This window comes from Suillus subalutaceus (assembly GCF_016647625.1).
Source record: "Suillus subalutaceus strain FC151 chromosome Unknown DFJ58scaffold_159, whole genome shotgun sequence".
NCBI classification, from domain to species: domain Eukaryota; kingdom Fungi; phylum Basidiomycota; class Agaricomycetes; order Boletales; family Suillaceae; genus Suillus; species Suillus subalutaceus.
Genome location: NW_024540408.1, coordinates 50,379 through 68,050, shown reverse-complemented (window position 1 = coordinate 68,050; position 17,672 = coordinate 50,379). Strand labels below are relative to the sequence as shown.

The window sequence follows — 17,672 nt, the reverse complement described above, 5'->3', positions numbered from 1 at the left end:
CTTCCGTGAGCATTCCTGGGAGAAAGAATGGATTGACATTGCCGAGAAGCTCGTTCGCGAAGAGTTTATTGATAAATACGAGAAATCTGCCGAGATTACTGATGACATTGAAGCAGACACAGTCCGTATGCAACATTTAATTTTGCACTGACACTGACAACTATACAGAACGAGGATGACTTTGGTGACTACTCACTTGGTTCCATGTCTCGTACTACTAGTAGCGAGTTGGATGAGTTTCTTCGATTACCAACTGTGAAAACCAAGGACCCACTCGCATGGTGGCAAAACAACTGCCGTGCTTATCCAATGCTGCATCGGATGGCACTCGACTATCTCTCTGTCCCAGGTATGTCTCCTTCGAATCCTCTTTCAATCAATCAATACTTATTATCTTGCTCAGCAACATCAACTGCGGTTGAACGTGTCTTCTCGCAGGGCCGGCAGCTCCTTCATTTTACTCGCAACCGACTCGCACCATCAACAATTCGTGCCTTTCTCTGCCTCGGAGCGTGGGGCAGAAGTGATCTTCTGGTGATGGAGGACCTTTTAGCCGCTGTCAGGACTCAAAAACGGAAGCGAAATGAAGTCGAAGCAGAGGAGAATGACAAGGAAAAGTAGTACTATTTTATTTCATTGTTGTTAATACTTAATACACTCTTCTTGGTAATGTACCCGCGGTGTTCAGAGACACCGCGGTGTTTTCCATAAACCGCGACATTGACGGGTCGGTGTGTACCCATACCCGTGAAGGGTACGGTGTTGGTGGGTGCGGGTGCGGTGTCAACTTTCCGACCCTCGGTGTTACCCGTGCGGTACCCTACCTGTGGCTGAAATGCTCGAGGTTTTTGACAATGCTCCTCAGCGTAAGCATCTGCATATTGTTATCCAAGGCCCACCTGCCGGTGAGTTGTCTTTCGATATTTCCACCCTTTCCTCCTTACTGATCGCGGTCTGACTTAGTGTCTTCTGGACCGCTCCACCTCAACTGCTTTGTCCTGGGCGATGATCCTCGCCATGTATTTGAGATCGAAATTGCACCGACAGCGAGTGTCAGCGCCCTCCAAAAGGTCATCAAGGACGCGAAGAAGCCACGTTTTGACCATGTTGCTGCTGACGGTCTTGAGCTATGGCAGGTGAGTGATCGGTACCCGAGGTCTAATGCTGACGATCTGATCATTTGGAAGGTCAAGATCAATCCGAACGACCTACACTTACTCGACGCGATCAGAGATGAAGGCATGGAGTTGAAGCCGTTAACCGAACTGTCCAAAGTATTCACGGATGGAGTAGAGCGCGGATATATTCATGTCGTCGTACAACACATTCCAGCTGTTGATCGACGGTTGGCTTATCTCAAGAAGAGCGCAGGTACTCCCTCAGCTCCTCGCAGAGCCGCGGACCCTGTTCCAGTTACTCTTCTCGAGCCTATTTTCGCCAAGTTCGTGGATAATTGTCAAAATCATCAACCAACTGTCCGTGATAACGACCTTGTTTGGCAACTTTCGGAAAAGATGTCCTCCTTCTATCCCGATGAGCTCACGCGGATGAATGCATTCCGGCAAGTGCTCCGCGACTGCGGTATGTTTGGCTCGACAAAATGTACGACAGACGGACATCTTTTGTCCCCCAACGGAAAGTTTGTGCAGGTGATAGTGGAGGGGAAGAACGAGATCGGAAGCGGCCCTCCCGAACCATTCGCGGAAGCAATGTTGTACTACCGCAAGTTTATCAAAGACTCGAAGGTTGAGATAGCGAGGCTCCGGTCTGTCATTCCATGCATCCATATCACTGTCTTCGGTTAGTTCATTTCACCAGATTCATTGCTAAAGCCCTTTATTGACCACAACTAGGGGCATGCATTGGCTTTGCAGGCTCTGTTTTCACAGAAAAGGTTCAGTCTGATGTCCTAGTCCCTATCATTCCTCTTTTTTGGCATTCAACAGACCTCCGTATGCAAGTGATGGCGGCTCGTACTTTTGGGGCTCTCAAAATCGCCATCGAGGAACTCACAAAACTGTACTCCCATCCAATTCCGTCCCTCAAACCTAAAGATCCATCTCTAGGATGTCCTTATCCTCGGAGTTATATCAATTCAACTGGTCACATTCAGGAATTCTCGTACGATGATACTCAGATCCCAAGGGATCGACTTATCTTCTTCGGGGAAACCGTCGGCGATGCGGCTGGGAGCAAGATATGTATCAAGTTCGTCAGGCAATATTCCCCTGAGGCCCACGAATTCTGTGCCAGCAAGGGGCACGCTCCCAAACTTATCGCCTACAATCCTTTACCCGGCGGCTGGAATATGGTGATTATGGATGCCCTTGATATCGATAACGATTGCTTCTCGCAACGGCCTGGCTCATATCGACGGCTCAGTGAGATAGCTGTTTTGGATCGCCAGCCGCTGAAGGAGGCCATCACCTCTCTCATCCGGGAGCTACACGATTACAATGACGGCTACGTCCATGGCGACCTTCGGGATGCCAATTTCGTTGTGGGAGACAACAAACACTTCATGCTGCTCGATTTCGATTGGGCTGGACCGATCCAGAAGACCCATTATCCTATGCATGTTAATCGGAAGGATATTCGACGTCCTGATGGTGCGCGGGATGGGGAGAAGATTGTGGCGGAGCATGACTTGGATATGCTAAATTATATATTTCATCCTGAGCAAGATGTTCGGGAACCGGCTGCAAAGCGCCGCCGTATATCTGGTGAAGAGTCGCCAAGGCCATTTGATTCATTCATAATTCATTGTATCACCATTCATTGTATCACCAGAAGTCCGATTTGCCTAATACCAGTCTGTTTTGTTTTTCATAAAGCTATCATACAGTGACGTGACTTTGGGAGAATGACTCAATTCAAGGATGGTATCGTCCAGGTATGCTTTCCGTTTCTCTTCGCGTTTCTTCCCCCTTGGGCCCTTTATCCACCAACTCTCAATCCAGCCAGGTCCAGCCCAAGGTCCTGATGAATTGAAGATAAGGACATGCGGACATACTCAACAAAATGCGTACCTGTGCAATGAGACTCTGCGCAATGGGATGAAACTGCGTCTGGGCCTGCCTGAACGTTGATATAGCGAGGTCGGGTTTGACCTTGAACATCACCCTAAACACAGGTCTGCAAAACTTCATGCGGCCTTTGATGACGCCTGTGTCATCTGCCCCGATAACCCAATTTGCCGCTCCTTGAACAAAATGCATTGCTGCCTGGGACTTAAGTACCAAGGCATAGAACCTGAATCGAATTTCGGCGCTGAGAGTCTTGGAGAAGGCGTATAACTTGTCGAAGTGGAAAAGGTGACCCGCAGGAAGAGGTTCATTGTAACTCTCCAATCGTTCGAGGAAGACGGCTGTAACCTCACTTCTTCAACTGATACAATCAACAAAAACATGTTGGCGCGCACCTCTTTGGTTGGCATCCAGGTTATCCAAATCAGAACCCTTGAAATCTAGCTTCGAAATATCCGTGGTGTGTCGTGATTCATACCACCGGTCGGCAAGCGCATTTGCAGGATTCGCCAGAGTCAAATCATATTCCATCTCAACAGGTAAATGCAGTCCAGCTTTGATGAAGCCATGCCTGTCGGACAATTTCAGCGATTACTTTCTTCGACTATCAGTTGTCCGGCCTTACATCCCAATCAATGCTGTTCAATGCTTTGATTTGTTCCTTACTGCCATTCTTCTGGAAGTAGGCATAGAGGTGATTCTTCCAGGTCTCTGTGGTGATACTGTGACCCATATAAGTAGCGATGTAGTCCTTGACATAGGGTAGGAAAACTTCAAGGCCACCGAGTGTACGCTCTGGGATAATCTAGCTCAATAGGAAACTTTATACAGCAAATATAACTTACCAATATGCAAGAGGAAGTTGGCACCTTTATCGTAAGGCACCCGACTAAACGCAGAATCCGGATCCTCTCCATAATCAAAGTCGATAACCAGTTTTTGGTATTTGGGTTTGTCTTCGAAGAACGCGAGGGCATCCAACAGTCCTTTGTATCCGATCACAGAGGATAGGCCTCGGTGTGCGGGTGAGTGTATAATCTGCAGTAGCACACGTTCGACATAAGTTGTCCAGCCTTCGTTAAGCCAGAAGTGAGAAGCGTGAGCATGCCTAGAGTATCATCAGCAAATGTACGAAGGGAAACCCGCAGAAAACTAACGTAACACCATTCCCAAACCATGAATGCGTAAGTTCATGGATCACCACGTCTGTCAGAGATCTGTCTCCAGCAAGAAGGGCTGAAAGGGGTCAGCAGTCTGATACAGGCATGCAATGTGCTCACTGGGTGTCACAAAGGTCAAACACGGATTTTCCTGGTAGTAATGAATAGGTGGTTGTATAGAATAACTTGCAACTCACCATGCCGCCATAAGGAAAAGACGGCGGAAAGAACAAGAAGGTCATAAACCCCAAATCGGTACGGCCCGGCAAGATTCTCTGCAGCCGCTAGAAAACTGGATATACAATGTACATTCCCATTTTTGCGGCGCGGAGGCTCATGCGCATTTACCTGGCGGTATCTCGGCTGAACTCCCAGAATGAACTGTCCATAAGCTCAGGCTCGGACCAAACCCCAGACTTCCATTGTTTTCCGTCAGGAACCTGGAACGGCCGGTACTGCAAATTTCCAGCAGCGATCGCGAGAAGGTATGACGGAATCGGGGTAGGCTAAAGACACCAATGTTTGTCATGAAGCAAGATTGTGATGGTAGGCTGGTGATACATGCCTGGTCGTATGTATACACAACTTCATCCTTGCCGATGATCTTGCCATCATGGGCTGGACCATCTGAGGGCGGAGAAATTCGTCTCGCAGATAGAAGAACTGGAAGTACGGAACGGACGCTGGCACTGTACGTCTGATGATTCGGAAATCAGCACGACAAGCCCGGGGGTCACGATCAGTGGAAAACACCCACTAGCTTCACAGACGGAGTATCTTGTCCATGCGCGATAAGCTTTTGACAGAGTTGCAGAATCAAATCATCGAGGCATCTCACCTTGCACAGGAGCGAGGTCTCGCGCGTGAATAGGTTGGCACTGGCTGAACAGGAACGGGAAGGTTTTACCCTGGGTCTGTCTGAATAGACATGAACGGGAAAGCGAAATTGCGCATATGGTAAGTGAAAACCTACTCTTTTGCAAGGAATTGCAAGGCTGTGCCATTCGCAGTCGTCCTGTACGTGATCTCAACCTAAGATACTCGACCCGGCACTCAAAGTTCGAGGAAGGGGGACATGCAACGCAGATCCCATCACCTCATGCTTAGGACCAAGTCTGAACTATAGATAATGCAAGCTCAGAAAAGCACACCAGCGAAGAGACGCAGAGCGCACGTCTTGGACCGCATCTCCATCAACTTTTACTCTCTCGATGTGCAGATACGAAGTATCGAAGCTGAGGCAGCTCAAAACCCGTGCCAAATAGATAGATAGACAATCATTCTCACATCACCTCAGACACTTCATCAATTTTTGCAATAAATTCATGTGTTGCGGTGCCTGTGATGACCTTGTTGTCGAAATCAACTGTCCAATCAAAGGTGATATGCTTCGTAGCGATCTGCAGATAATTCGATTGAGATGTCGGGTCCGCTTCGTGCATTTTTATGTGCTAATGGTGAATGGCCCGAAGCTTTGGCGATATGAAATGAAGAAAGAGGATTTCAAATGCTTCTCGTGACACTTGGTATATTATATAAGTATGATCACGTTTGTTTGGCAAGAGCTTTAGAAACAAACAACTCCACGTGATCTATTCGCGTCACAAAACACGCTCGAGTATGTTCGACGTTCGTCAGTCTTTAACTTAGCAGCTACTAGTACTAAGTTAGTCTCTCCATCTCATATTGTTCAGCAGCATCTGTCAGCATGGCAACATCTCAAGCACCAACACGCCAGGCCATCACTCTGAAAGGTTCCACGAATCTTGTTACGGAGTTTTTTCAAGTATGCAGCCAACACGTGCGTTATTTCGAGCCACTTTCCGACTGAACAACTCACGATTTCATGCCTTGCAACAGGATTCTCTTTCAACGAGGAGTATACCCATCTGATGACTTTCACATGGTAAAGAAGTACGGGCAAACTGTCCTCGTCACTCAGGACTTGGCGCTAGAGAACTACCTCGACAGGTGCATCTCATTCGATATCGATTTTCGTACACTTGCTTACTTTAATTTAAGGATACTGAAGCAGCTCAATAGTGGGTGCCACGCGATTTCTTATACCCAAACTAAATTGGGCTTTCAGAGTGGCTACTTACTGGGTCGGTAACGCAACTCGTACTTGCGATTATATCAAAAGATACCAGACTACCACTTGAGCGATGGGTGTTCGATGTTAACCTCGTTGAACAACCGGCTGATTCTACCGAACCGTAAGTCTACCGCTGTTCGCTGCATCCGGTTGGTTAACCCTGCTTCACAAGAACACCTGCAAAACCTGAATCAGAAATCCAAGCCGAGATTCGTTACATCCTCAAACAAATCGTATCAACTGTAACCTTCCTCCCAATTATTGACACGCCGACTGTCTTCAACATCCTTGCATATACGCATGATTCCGCTGACGTGCCTGCCGATGAGTGGGTCGACACTGATCCGCTGGCGATTGAGGCGAGCAAGAGTCAGCAAGTGAAGTTGCGAAGCTTCAGCACTGATCTACACCGGATAGAAGCGATGGTTGCGTATCGTTACGAAGGATAAAACAATTATTTGGACCTTTGTTTTCCCTGTTACAATGATAATGAACCAGAACTAGTTGATTTCCTCATGGTGAAATGATATGTAATAGTGAATGTGCATGTTTGTGAAGGAACGTGTCAAAACAGGGAAAGGAAGAAAAAAAACTGTCCAACGCCATGACATGATCATGATGTCACGCGTCAGGGGGTTCTAATGCCGACTCAAACTTGTCATAAAGTCAGCAACTGCAGTCCAATATCCCTGCTGGACACACGTATCATCTAAATGCCACCATTAAACCCAGTAATTCAGATCACCGAAATAACGTACTGTGATGTCCTCCTTCGAATTCAAGGAATCTCGACTTTCCATTACCGACTTCCGATATGTCAGATTTGTTTCCGGTGCCACTGGATTTGGTACCCTGACGTCGCGAAGCAATCTGCCATAACTCTTGCATGTGCTCGCGTGGAACAACTTCATCTCTAACACCGCTCAGCATCAATATTGGCATCGACCGGGGTATTAGAGGTATTTTCGATGCCGAGTCCCATTTTTGATGGCAAAGGAATGAAAGAGGGCCAAGAAGAGGAAGAGCTTTAGGTACGAGACGTGGGAGGTTCGTGAATGTGTTCTCCAGGATTAGCGCCGCGATCTACACGGTCTTAGATTATGATAGGTATGGAAGTGAAATTGGAATTTAATCGCCTTTGATGAATTTCGACTTGCAAGGTCAATAGCGACAGCACCGCCAATAGATTGGCCGTAAAGGATCTTGATACAAAGCAAGTTAGTCCAATCCTTTGAAAGTGGCGTTGACAATACTTACAACAGGAGTATTCTTCAGGTATGGGTGCGAGGTGAGATAGTCGAGCGCCGTTTGAGCATCTATACGTATGCCTAGAAATTACAGTAAGCAAAGGGAGTAAATTACTGAAGATACGACGTCTCGCCTGATTCTGATGGAGAACCCTCGGAATGACCATATCTGTTGGCATAAATGAGAAATGGATCCCCAGACTCGAGGTAGACTGGATTGCGAAAGACAGAAGGCGCACCCGCGGTATGAGAGCATGAGTACATTGCAACGCATTTTGACGTAGAATACTTTGGCGAGAGGTATCCGGTGACCGTGATTTCCACCATTACCGTGGAACATCAAAACTGTTGGTCGAGTGGATGCAAACTTGCATTGTACGAACAAGTAGAAGAAGTGAATGGACGAATGTAAAGTATCGGGATAGTGTGACGTACCTCTTCATGCGTCTGTTGGTCTGCGTAATCAATGCGTGAAGCGTGGCTATTGCTTATCTCTGTCCGTTGCATGAGAAGATAGCACCGCAAAGTAAACCCATCTTCAGTGACGAGGGGTAAATCCTGGTATTCAAGTCCAAAATCCGTTGGCACTGGGACCTCTGTTAAAGATTGGTCAAATACGTTGACGGGGGATGTGAAGTGCCCGGTAAACACACCTGTGCGAGAGCCCGGGGGGAATGCGGATGGGTAAATGAGATAATTTTGTCCGTAGTATAGTAGTCCGCAGCCTTATAAGACATAGAGGTTACTCGAGAACATCAGAAATTAGGAGGCGCTGGACCTAACGTTGCAACACCAGCTACGGTAGCGACGGTTCCCTGTGGACAATGTGTTATGAATGCTTGCTGAACATCGCAAAAAAATACAGAAGTACCTTGGCAAAAGACTCTAATGATGGCAGCGAAGGCATGTGTTCGAGATGTCGTGGCCTTGCAATGACGAGCGCCACAAGGTATTGCAAGATATTTGTGACTGTTTACCGGAGCTATCATAATCTTATTTGCTTCCTTTGCATTGTATCCTATTATGACAAATAGGTCCCGGTCAACCTGCCTGCAACTGGACGCAAGTTGTGCACTCCCTGAATGGTCAAGGGCGCCGTTTGAGCCCTCTCAGGATATGGCCCCCTTCACACCCGTGCCTTGCCAAGGTCACATATTCATGTGTCCCATAGTTCTGGATGTTCCTCTCTGCTCTTGCATGGCCTTCATGGTGGCTGGGAATGCCGTGCCCATTACCGTCTTGTAACATCTTGTATCTTGAGCCATCCCTCCTATTTATTCTGCCTATGTCGTCCCCACCCAACCCTTCGCTCCTGACTGGTCTTTTCATTTTCCAGTCCTCAAGGGCATGTCTCGCATGTCCCTCACCTTGTATATGCTGACGATCCATATTTCATTCTGTATTTATTAAGACGCCCACACACTCGCTCGTTCCTTTGCCATTGTGCTTGATAATGCACGCTTGCACACTCCTTCGTACGACTGCCCTCGTCGCTCCATACGTCGATCGTGTTTTATGACAGGGAATTGAATGCGACACATGTATGCACTTTTGGTCGTATTTGTACTAATCAACGTGTACATGAATCTGAAGAAAAGCTGTGGATTCTGCTCATGTCGTAATTGACAATGTCTGCCACGAGGTCGACTTGGGCGCCGTTCAAACCTATGTTGGATCAATGGTATCATTGAGGGGCCGAAGCCGAACCCCTCACTCGACTGTAGCAAGCATACCGAAAGAATACTTCGAAGATCGCACTGGCAGGTTGCCGAACTCACGAACAGTCCCCGATTTTTTGCGGCGTTCAAACATTCTGTACAAGTCACTGCTTGCAATCTCGCCAACAGCTTTTACCTTGATCCTATTGGTATCCCTGGATGCACGTTGTCTTTCTACTGGAATTCAGGCTGAAACACTTCGATCAAACAGATATCATCTCTCAAATATCACATTGGCGATGTAAGCACCGGATGGTGGTATATCAAGCACGAATGAGATTGTTATACGTCTACCAAGTCCCCCTGCTCGCTCGCTCCCATCCTCGAATAGCATGAATGATCCAAGATGGTGACCAATCATCAATATGAGTATGATTTTCAGCTATTTTATAGGTCCGTGGAGAGTCAGCTGCATGATGTCGATGATGATTCGATTCACTTTGACTCTAATTTCGCAGTTGCCGCCTCCATTGGGGTGTGATTGGGGTGAGTAAGACTAAGTATGAAAGAACCACAGATATCTTTTGCCTTGGGCGGTTGACGCACGCTGGCCGGAAACTCCTGAAGAACGCTGACATACTAAGACCAGCACGCAGACCACGCGGAGTTTGATATTCTACCCCGAAGCGAGGTACGAGCGTAGGGTTAGAATTAGGACTTTGCGGCAGCGGCAGTGCAGCACGTGGCCTCTCTTGTCTCTGCACCACGCAGTGCTCGCGCCACGCTCCAGCAGGCTCAAACCTGCCTGCTGCCTTCTGCTTTTCTTTTCTCTACGTTTCCTCTCCTCTTCAATCTTTCGTGACCCTAGGTGACTCTCAAAATTTTATTGGCCTGATTTCTATTTTCTAGGCTATCTTCGCCGGCCACTTGGCAACACGGTGGGCTCTGAGGGCCTGGATCCTTGCACGCATCCGCATGCAATGAAGACAAGCCCGGCGGGGAAGCTGGCCATGGGTAGAGGGCATCCAAAAACGCTTCTGCGCCGCCCTCTCAAGTTTACTCATGCAGGAAGTTTGCCGTTGCAAACTCTCGTCGGGTTCCTTTTTCGCCCATCAGGGCAAGGAGCCTGATAAAGGGAGGGAACTATCTGCTTACTCACCTTGTCGTGAAGTAGATCGTCCTGCATACTGGTTTTTACTCTATCCCTCCCATTGCTCTTCCCTGCACCTTGCTCACGCAGATGCCCACATTTGCTCACGTGGATGCCTGCACTTTTGCTCACGCAGATGCCCGCACTTTTGCTAACGCGGATGCCCGCACTTTTGCTCACGCGGATGCCTGCACTTTTGCTCACGCAGATGCCCGCAACGCGGACGCCCTCAAGCTACTATCTCTTCTTTCCAACGCCGCTTTCCTCACCTCGAAGCGTCGCTCTGAGGCTCCTACAATTCGGGATCCGAGGTTCACTTCGCTGCGTCGCTCTCACTCCTAACACTTGGGAATCGCAGCTCACCTCGGCTCTCTCTCGCACAGGTTGGGGCCGCCATCGGGGCCGGGTCGCCCCTTCGGGGCTTCCACCCGAAAAACTATCTGCTTCAATAAAGCAAACATTTTCTTTCGTTCTCGCTACTACTGCTAAGACCGCTCAACGATAGCAAACGCAAAGTCTGCGTTAAGTCTGCACAGGCCTCACACAGACAGCCCAAACTGCTTTGCCGGCTGCTTGCCATTGTCAATGACGTTAAAACTTCAAAGGCTCTGAGTACTCAGAGCTTACTAATTAGTACTATCGTGATACTACTATTCAGAGAGGTGGTAGGTCGATTTGTTGCTATTCACCATATTACAGCTGTTTGCATAAATGATGACAGTACACGACTTTTTGGGAAAGAAGAAAAATTAAATATTCTAGTGTGGCACTTCGTCTTGCGCCGCAACAATCAACCGCAATCAACATCGATGTATCAAAAAATCAGTCGCGACGTCAAACTCGCTGCCGTCAATCTCTACGAGCGTCAACACCTTTCTCTTCAGGACATTCTCGCTTGTGTTGGATTCTCGGAAAGTACTTTCTGGCGTGTCCTTAAACTTTGGCGCAAGATAGGCAACGTTGTTAGCCCCACCTGTAGCCTTCTTGGTTTCTTCATTTCTGAGTATGAATACACTATGAGAGTGTACGAGATCGAGACATTGTGTGGTGGTGGAGGTACTGAGTAAAATCTCACATTCAGGTATTCAAGAATCAATGGTCAATGAACTTCGAACAATTGTACCTTCCTTGGGCTTGGCCCTTGGGAGGGCGACCAGGGCCGCGTTTTTCGTTTTCTGGTGATTCTAGTTCGGAAGTGGGTTCCACGACAATTGTTTCATCCCCTGGAGAGATGTCATACTGGTCCCTGACAGCCGCCGTTATCGAATCGTCGTCAGAGTCCATAGAATCAGAGGATATCGAGTTTGTCATTTTCGACTCAATCATAACTCACATACATGCGGGACGCGTTATTTACTGCTGTGTAAGATTTATTTATTTATTCTTCTTTCTCAAAAAGTCGCGTACTGTCATCATTTATGCAAACAGCTGTAATACCTTCGCTGAAGATATTTTGAACTGGGAAAGATCGTGCTAAGCTGTACGCTATGCATATGTATATTTAAAGCGTGAATGTTTGTGAGTATATTTCTCAAGCGTACAGCTGCCGGTGTCATGCGATGATAGGCACTCTAACTCTTAAAGACGGAAACAGTATGCTGTGGCTCCCAACTTCACATGACTCTCCTGCCCTACGCTGTCCTGTTATGCATTACATTTGTTTATGCTTCACTGCCAAGTCTCAATGGTACTAGTACCCCTACACTCAATGTCAGTGACTCTCCACCCAGCTGTAACACCAGAAGCTTGTGGAACATCATCTGGAGCTGCGCTGCTACTCTATTCGCATGCACATGGACCGCAGTTCACCCAAACATCCCGGGTATTGACGAGGGGAAAGTGACTGTTTTCTGTCGTCGCCTATGCATCATGATCATGGCGTTGATTGCCCCAGAACTCATGATCACCTGGGCTGCGAGTCAGTTTATGAGTGCTCGTGACACTGCAAAGGCCTTCAACGATGCCTTTGGTGCGCAACCTCACCAGGCCCGCAGCGACCGTCCAGATATAGGGGAGAGTGCAGCTACTTTGCTTAGTGAAATTCCATCATCAGATGGAAGGGACAGTCCACATCCGAGCGCTCCGCATGTTGCAGGTCGCGATTTTGAAGGTCAGTCACCTGCTTGGCCTTTCGGTGAGTCATTCAACTGATGTCTCACAGATTGGACTGTGACGCAGGGTTTTTTTTACGTGGATGGGTGGATTCATGCTCTACTTCGATGACAAGTCGCGAGCCACTCTTCGACCCGACGAACTTTTGCGTTTTGTTCGTGAGGGATCCGTGGACGTACCTGTCATCATAGAAGCAGACATAGAAGATCGAAGCAAGGGTGACGCATTATCCAAGGGCATTGCCGTTCTTCAGCTGGCGTGGTTCGTTCTTCAGCTTGTCGCCCGTTACACCCAGAACCTTCCGATAACACTGCTTGAAATCGACACTCTGGCTGTAGCTGCCCTGACCTGCATTACCTATGGCTTTTGGTGGAAGAAGCCCAAGGATGTGGGACGTCCTCATGCTATTTATTGGAAAGCAACTGCATCTCGGCCAAGAAGATTAGCCTACGAGTATGTCATCAACATTGCTGTCCAAATTTGTTCTTATTCGCCTGCATTCTAGCAAAGTAAATCCAATGTTCTCCCGTGAAAACTGTTCCCATTACTTTATCTCTTGTGTCTATCCGATTTTTACTCTTATGGGCGCCGCCACATTCAATTCCCCCCGTGCTGTCCATTCACATCGGGTTCCGTCTGTAGGTGGCTATGATGAGGATGGTGCCGGTCGTCATCGAACCATTATACTTGCCATCGGATGTTGCAGTGGGGCGGTGTTTGGAGCGATACATTGTCTAGGCTGGAATGATGTGTTTCAGGGGCGTACAGAACAGTTACTCTGGCGTGTGGCTTCCCTTGAGATAGTATTAACACCGGTAGGTATTATGATGTTGAGCTATTTTATTTGGGGGAACGATTCGGACGGATGAAGTTGTCGCACCTGTGGGTTTAGTCGTTGGCGCTCTCATATATATTGTTGCACGCGTTACACTAATTGTACTTTTATTGATGAGCTTACAATCGCTGCCTCCTGGCGTATACGAAACAGTAGCTTGGACCAAGTTTATTCCACATTTGTAGTTTCCTTTCACTTACGTTGCGGTCATGATTATGAGCTTGCCTGCCTCTTCTAGAATTCTATATCAAAATCGAAGATACGAGATGCGTAGGGGTTCTGCTGCTCGGATAATGATAGCAGCCCGCCATTTCAACACGAGCAACATTCGATCATCGAGGTGAAGATATGCTCCATGATAGTAACGACGTAACAACGAGCACGGTTCCATATAGCAGTGCGGCTACGACGCCGTTCATGTAGATACACTGAACTGTGTGGTCGAGGGGTAATACAGTTGCGGTACCGAAAGAGCAGTATAGGTTATATAAAGTTTAAACATCCGGCCAGGTTTAGAGGCAGGGAAGATATTGCAGAAAAAAACGTGCTTGGAAAGTGGGTCTTCCAGGACCTCGAAATAGTGACGCTTCACATGGAATGAAGCGCCTGTTCATGGAGCGTAATCAACGCGTCGCTGAATGAGTTATGCTCATTCATCCATGTGTTGATGATGATCTAGCATCAACATGCATCAAATTCCGTAAAGTTCGACTTTAATTCTTAGCCTTATGTAATAGCATTCCTCCGCCCTATCCGCAGCGCAGATCTGGGGAAATTATAGGCGAATCGTGAATCCGTCGGTCGGAAAAGCTCAGCGCTCATTTTTTTTTTTTTTTTTTTTGGGTTCCAATTTTATGTCCATTGAGAGTGATACTCTATGTAGGACACTACTGTCTAGTCATGGAGCCCCATGCTCCGCCCCGTCGTCGCATCCCCAAATGCACTGGTGTGGGATGTACCCCACCAGTCCGCCGTTCCTGCCGGCCGTTTTAGATGGGCGATGTAAATGACTAGGGGGCGACTATGTATTAACGTGCGTGGTGAGAGTTCTATCATATAAAGGATAACGCGCTCATTTGATTTACCGACTCACTTACAACATCTCCATCCACGTTCATGATTATTTCTCTGGCATGTCTTATCAATGAGCTGACGAGGTACTTACTATATGTGGTGCCTGAGTTACATCAGGACCCCTGATAATGCCTTTGGAACCCAGGTCAGCGAAGGCCCAAATTTGTCCGGATGGATTCTGGCTGATTTTGTCCGGATCCGGTCCTGGGTTCGCCCCAGGAGCGCAAATTTTGTCCGGATTCTGACCTGGGTTAACAAAAAATCTTAAAAACGTGTTTTTTTGTATGCTAGACTACCTAGGAACTCGTAGCGCAGCTCAAGAAACATGGAAACATGAACATTCAGGCGTCCTCATCCCCTTGTACAACTCTGTCCATTTCGGCCTGGTTTACTCGCTTGCGGAACAGTTTGGCCGCTTGGATAAGTTGAGGTGAAGCATGAAGCAACATCTCAAACACAGGAGACGTCAGCAGGTGCAAGTTCAAGCCCTGAAGGTGTCACCTTAGGTGCAGCAGTGAGAAGGCAAAGAAAGGATGTGGAGGGAAGGAAGGCAAATTGACGGCATTGAAAGATAGCTGGTCGCATCTGGAAGAGACCGGAAGTGCTGATGGAAGTGTTGCTGATAGAGCTGTACCCCAAGGTACGAAAATGGCAGCGATTGCATCCACGTTTTCAACAGCACCGTGCTTGCCATTTTTCCCGCCACCTTTCGAGTACAGCGCAACAACTTTCATGGTAATTAGTTCAAGCTTCAAGTTCTATGAAACGATAAAAGCTTACCTTGTCTGACACGCAGTCCCCACTGCTCTGTGAATACGATGCCAAAGTCACCGTCTTTGAGTGGCCGAAGTAGAGTGATACAAGCATCATTGATCATGGCGAGGAGATGTAGCCCTGCTGTTTTGAAGACATTTTTCCTGCGAAGCATTGCCTGACGACAGATTCAGCCAAAACACCAAAACACAATGATTATGAGCGCACCTTTTTCACCACCTGCCTTCGCTGCAGTGGCGGCATTAGCAGAATTCCCTGTCTGTGGAACTTTCTCCATCCAATGTGCAGTACGCTCCAGGCCAGTACCAATCGCACGACCTTGCTGCTCCTTGAGAACTACTTGGAATTCGCGTATCAGATGTCGCCGCTCTGAAAGTACCTTTCCCTCTGCATCAGTGAGCTGGTCACGACCTGTACGTACACCTTTCTTAGCTTGCTCGGTCTCGTGACTGCTCCGAATCTGCACAAGCGCGTCAACATCGAGTGCTTGAATGGAAAAAGCTCCCAGACCCATAGGCTTGTTTAAGTCATCGGCAATACGAAGAGCAGGAAGTGCTAAGCAGCGCTCGATTTGAGCAAATTCATGCGCACGGACATCACTCTCAGGGGACTCGGAGTTGTTGTCATCTTCAGCAAACTTTTGTCTGTTTGATTGACTATTAAGTATGATGTACCACACATGCATCAATGAAAGCTTACATGCGTTGTTGCTCATCCGTGTCCAGGGCAATTGCAGCAAAAGTCAATTGAAGAAGCTTATTCCATTCGTTCTTGGTATGGGGGATATCATTGTCCTTGGCGAGTTGCACGAGAGCATCAAGTTGCTGGGCTTCGCATTCTTCCTCGGCATCAAAATCAATGACTGACCCACTCTTGGAGTCTACATCCTGCCCATCATCGTCAATATACCCAGCATCAAGGTGATTGATGCTGGGCAACACAATAGATTGTGTTTGCATTAGAAGGCTAGGGCTTATACCACACAAGGCAAGTAAGCTCTGCGCCTCATGAGCACCCTCCAGTGAAGCTTCTTTTATGTCTATGTCAGAGGGATATCGCGAGAGTTTGTCGACAGTGTGATCATAAAAGTAAGTTATTGTGTATCCTTGGGCACGAGCCTTGAAATCGGGTGATTGTTGTCGTAGGACTTCTTCTTGTAGCTTCGCGTGTAGTTTTGGAATGGCGTAGTATGCATCAAGCATAACGAAGTCCTTCTTGATGTTCTGGAGGTTGGCAAAGGAGTGCTCGCAGGGTTCACTAGTATGAAGCCAAGGAAGAAGAGGGTAGGCATCAGAGATGTGGTCACGATAGACAATAATGAGTGAAATGAGACCGTCGATGAGCCTCATAACAATGTCGGCCGACTCGTGTGACATAAAGTACTGGTTTTCCTTGTAGCCAGTTTTCACCAGATAAAGTCGCCAGCCATCATAAAAATACCGTGCCCGGAGCACCATTTTGACTCGCTCGCCATGAGAGATGTTGTGGTTCTGGTATGCATCGACAATCTCCCCACTGAATGAAGAGGAAGACTATCTCTCCAATGTGGTCAGGATGATGTTCGACAAGAAACTTGAGAGTTGCTGATGAAAAAAGCCGTGCAGCAGCATTGTCGTCTTGACGGTCTAGCTTCTCGACTGTCCCAGTGATACAATGGTGTCCCATCTTCAAACGCCATGGTGTGAATATGAGTGAAAAGAGCGGTGTAGTTGCCGAGGGTGAGTAGACGAGCACTGGAAAAGAGATTGTTGCGAAAGGTTTTTTAAACCATGTTTTGGGTCTTGGATATTAACCAAGGCCTGACCATGGTGTACGGGAATCTCCAGTCTTATGGTACTCATACTGGAGAACGGGCTCTCGATATCATATACAACGACACTATCTGCGTCTCGCACCACAATACGCTGAACAGCACGTTCGACCTCTGTACCATCACATGCATATGAGACAACGCAGATCTGATGCCTCTGAAGGCCACCAATAATCTCCAAACTCCACTTTGCCAAAGACTCGGCATTGTGATCCAACGCAAGGGGAAGAGCAGCAATGATTATGGGAGCAATCTTGGGGAGAGGAACTTGCAAGCACCAAAGTCGCATTTTGGTTGCAAGTGTTAACTTCACTTCTTCAATTATTTTGCGGAGTGCATCTGGATCGGCAATGAGATATGGCTCACCAACCCCCCCAACTAGATAATGAGCTTGTTTGTCGGCATCCCAGAAAACACGCCATGCAGCATAAAGCTTTGTGTCATCGCGGGATAGAGATGTCGGACCAGTGTAGCTCAAGTCCGCGAGATGGTCTGCAACCAGTTGAAAGGTGCGTTCACATATGATCATGGGAAAACGGGGGCGACGACTCTCTTTCTCTCTGAAGCTTCGCTCGGTACGGACAGGAAGGTGTTTGGATAGAAACCGGAGTGCTTGAGGACTATGTATCCTGAGGACATTGGCAAACTCGTCCCAGCTAGGTGCATACTTGAATTTTTGTATGCCAACACCTCGTTCTTCACGGTCAAGCTTGGTCACCATGGCTTCGACA

At 47.7% G+C, this 17,672-nt stretch overlaps 9 protein-coding genes across 9 annotated transcripts; 6 read left to right on the top strand and 3 right to left on the bottom strand.

Annotated features, from left to right (window-relative positions):
* Nucleotides 1-1,241: 1,241 nt before the first annotated feature.
* Nucleotides 1,242-2,848, top strand: DFJ58DRAFT_668399 (uncharacterized protein; the record flags this gene model as incomplete). The annotated part of the gene is made up of 2 exons (XM_041382698.1): nt 1,242-1,800; nt 1,854-2,848. The coding sequence occupies 2 exons, from the start codon at nt 1,242-1,244 to the stop codon at nt 2,846-2,848; spliced, it is 1,554 nt and encodes a 517-aa protein (XP_041238104.1).
* DFJ58DRAFT_814207 (uncharacterized protein) lies at nt 2,770-5,679 on the bottom strand. Its single transcript, XM_041391639.1, has 14 exons — nt 5,474-5,679; nt 5,361-5,421; nt 5,262-5,306; nt 5,160-5,218; nt 5,025-5,104; nt 4,944-4,963; nt 4,752-4,883; nt 4,535-4,692; nt 4,184-4,243; nt 3,872-4,134; nt 3,652-3,821; nt 3,422-3,557; nt 3,030-3,367; nt 2,770-2,979 (listed from the first exon to the last, which is right to left on the bottom strand). The coding sequence occupies exons 1-14, from the start codon at nt 5,626-5,628 to the stop codon at nt 2,938-2,940; spliced, it is 1,719 nt and encodes a 572-aa protein (XP_041238103.1). The 5' UTR covers nt 5,629-5,679; the 3' UTR covers nt 2,770-2,937.
* Nucleotides 5,680-5,894: 215 nt separating this feature from the next.
* On the top strand, nt 5,895-6,730 carry DFJ58DRAFT_718746 (DNA-binding protein; the record flags this gene model as incomplete). Its single annotated transcript, XM_041384519.1, has 5 exons — nt 5,895-5,962; nt 6,047-6,157; nt 6,209-6,228; nt 6,276-6,402; nt 6,454-6,730. 5 exons carry the CDS (start codon nt 5,895-5,897, stop codon nt 6,728-6,730), a joined length of 603 nt encoding a protein of 200 aa, XP_041238102.1.
* A 189-nt stretch (nt 6,731-6,919) lies between these two features.
* Nucleotides 6,920-8,435, bottom strand: DFJ58DRAFT_718745 (Alpha/Beta hydrolase protein; the record flags this gene model as incomplete). Its single annotated transcript, XM_041384518.1, has 9 exons — nt 6,920-6,990; nt 7,040-7,364; nt 7,418-7,483; nt 7,539-7,609; nt 7,757-7,895; nt 7,964-8,124; nt 8,182-8,253; nt 8,307-8,343; nt 8,400-8,435. The coding sequence occupies 9 exons, from the start codon at nt 8,433-8,435 to the stop codon at nt 6,920-6,922; spliced, it is 978 nt and encodes a 325-aa protein (XP_041238101.1).
* Nucleotides 8,436-8,567: 132 nt separating this feature from the next.
* Nucleotides 8,568-9,100, top strand: DFJ58DRAFT_126300 (uncharacterized protein). Its single transcript, XM_041378756.1, has 2 exons — nt 8,568-8,873; nt 8,940-9,100. The coding sequence occupies exons 1-2, from the start codon at nt 8,706-8,708 to the stop codon at nt 9,045-9,047; spliced, it is 276 nt and encodes a 91-aa protein (XP_041238100.1). The 5' UTR covers nt 8,568-8,705; the 3' UTR covers nt 9,048-9,100.
* Nucleotides 9,101-11,103: 2,003 nt separating this feature from the next.
* DFJ58DRAFT_814191 (uncharacterized protein) lies at nt 11,104-11,474 on the top strand. The gene is made up of 2 exons (XM_041391638.1): nt 11,104-11,360; nt 11,418-11,474. The coding sequence occupies exons 1-2, from the start codon at nt 11,146-11,148 to the stop codon at nt 11,440-11,442; spliced, it is 240 nt and encodes a 79-aa protein (XP_041238099.1). The 5' UTR covers nt 11,104-11,145; the 3' UTR covers nt 11,443-11,474.
* Nucleotides 11,475-12,076: 602 nt separating this feature from the next.
* Nucleotides 12,077-12,274, top strand: DFJ58DRAFT_616037 (uncharacterized protein; the record flags this gene model as incomplete). Its single annotated transcript, XM_041380972.1, has 1 exon — nt 12,077-12,274. A coding segment is annotated over one exon (198 nt), but the record flags the coding sequence as incomplete, so codon positions are not given.
* A 55-nt stretch (nt 12,275-12,329) lies between these two features.
* On the top strand, nt 12,330-13,360 carry DFJ58DRAFT_126282 (uncharacterized protein). The gene is made up of 3 exons (XM_041378755.1): nt 12,330-12,446; nt 12,498-12,901; nt 12,954-13,360. The coding sequence occupies exons 2-3, from the start codon at nt 12,531-12,533 to the stop codon at nt 13,315-13,317; spliced, it is 735 nt and encodes a 244-aa protein (XP_041238097.1). The 5' UTR covers nt 12,330-12,446; nt 12,498-12,530; the 3' UTR covers nt 13,318-13,360.
* Nucleotides 13,361-14,698: 1,338 nt separating this feature from the next.
* On the bottom strand, nt 14,699-17,662 carry DFJ58DRAFT_733861 (uncharacterized protein; the record flags this gene model as incomplete). The annotated part of the gene is made up of 7 exons (XM_041386365.1): nt 14,699-14,845; nt 14,918-15,084; nt 15,138-15,288; nt 15,322-15,775; nt 15,831-16,646; nt 16,705-16,864; nt 16,936-17,662. The coding sequence occupies 7 exons, from the start codon at nt 17,660-17,662 to the stop codon at nt 14,699-14,701; spliced, it is 2,622 nt and encodes an 873-aa protein (XP_041238096.1).
* Between the last annotated feature and the right edge of the window lie 10 nt (nt 17,663-17,672).

Excerpts from the sequence above, each read along its gene's own strand:
- DFJ58DRAFT_814207 (XM_041391639.1), bottom strand. The coding sequence starts at position 5,628 with ATGCACGAAGCGGACCCGACATCTCAATCGAATTATCTGCAGATCGCT. Across the intron at positions 5,422-5,473 it reads GATGAAGTGTCTGAGGTGAT|CTTCGATACTTCGTATCTGC; the intron begins GTGAGAATGATT and ends GAGCTGCCTCAG. Across the intron at positions 3,822-3,871 it reads CAACTTCCTCTTGCATATTG|AGCGTACACTCGGTGGCCTT; the intron begins GTAAGTTATATT and ends AGATTATCCCAG.
- DFJ58DRAFT_814191 (XM_041391638.1), top strand. The coding sequence starts at position 11,146 with ATGTATCAAAAAATCAGTCGCGACGTCAAACTCGCTGCCGTCAATCTC. Across the intron at positions 11,361-11,417 it reads TATGAATACACTATGAGAGT|GTATTCAAGAATCAATGGTC; the intron begins GTACGAGATCGA and ends TCTCACATTCAG.
- DFJ58DRAFT_126300 (XM_041378756.1), top strand. The coding sequence starts at position 8,706 with ATGTTCCTCTCTGCTCTTGCATGGCCTTCATGGTGGCTGGGAATGCCG. Across the intron at positions 8,874-8,939 it reads TCATTTTCCAGTCCTCAAGG|ACGCCCACACACTCGCTCGT; the intron begins GCATGTCTCGCA and ends GTATTTATTAAG.
- DFJ58DRAFT_126282 (XM_041378755.1), top strand. The coding sequence starts at position 12,531 with ATGGGTGGATTCATGCTCTACTTCGATGACAAGTCGCGAGCCACTCTT. Across the intron at positions 12,902-12,953 it reads CCAAGAAGATTAGCCTACGA|CAAAGTAAATCCAATGTTCT; the intron begins GTATGTCATCAA and ends CCTGCATTCTAG.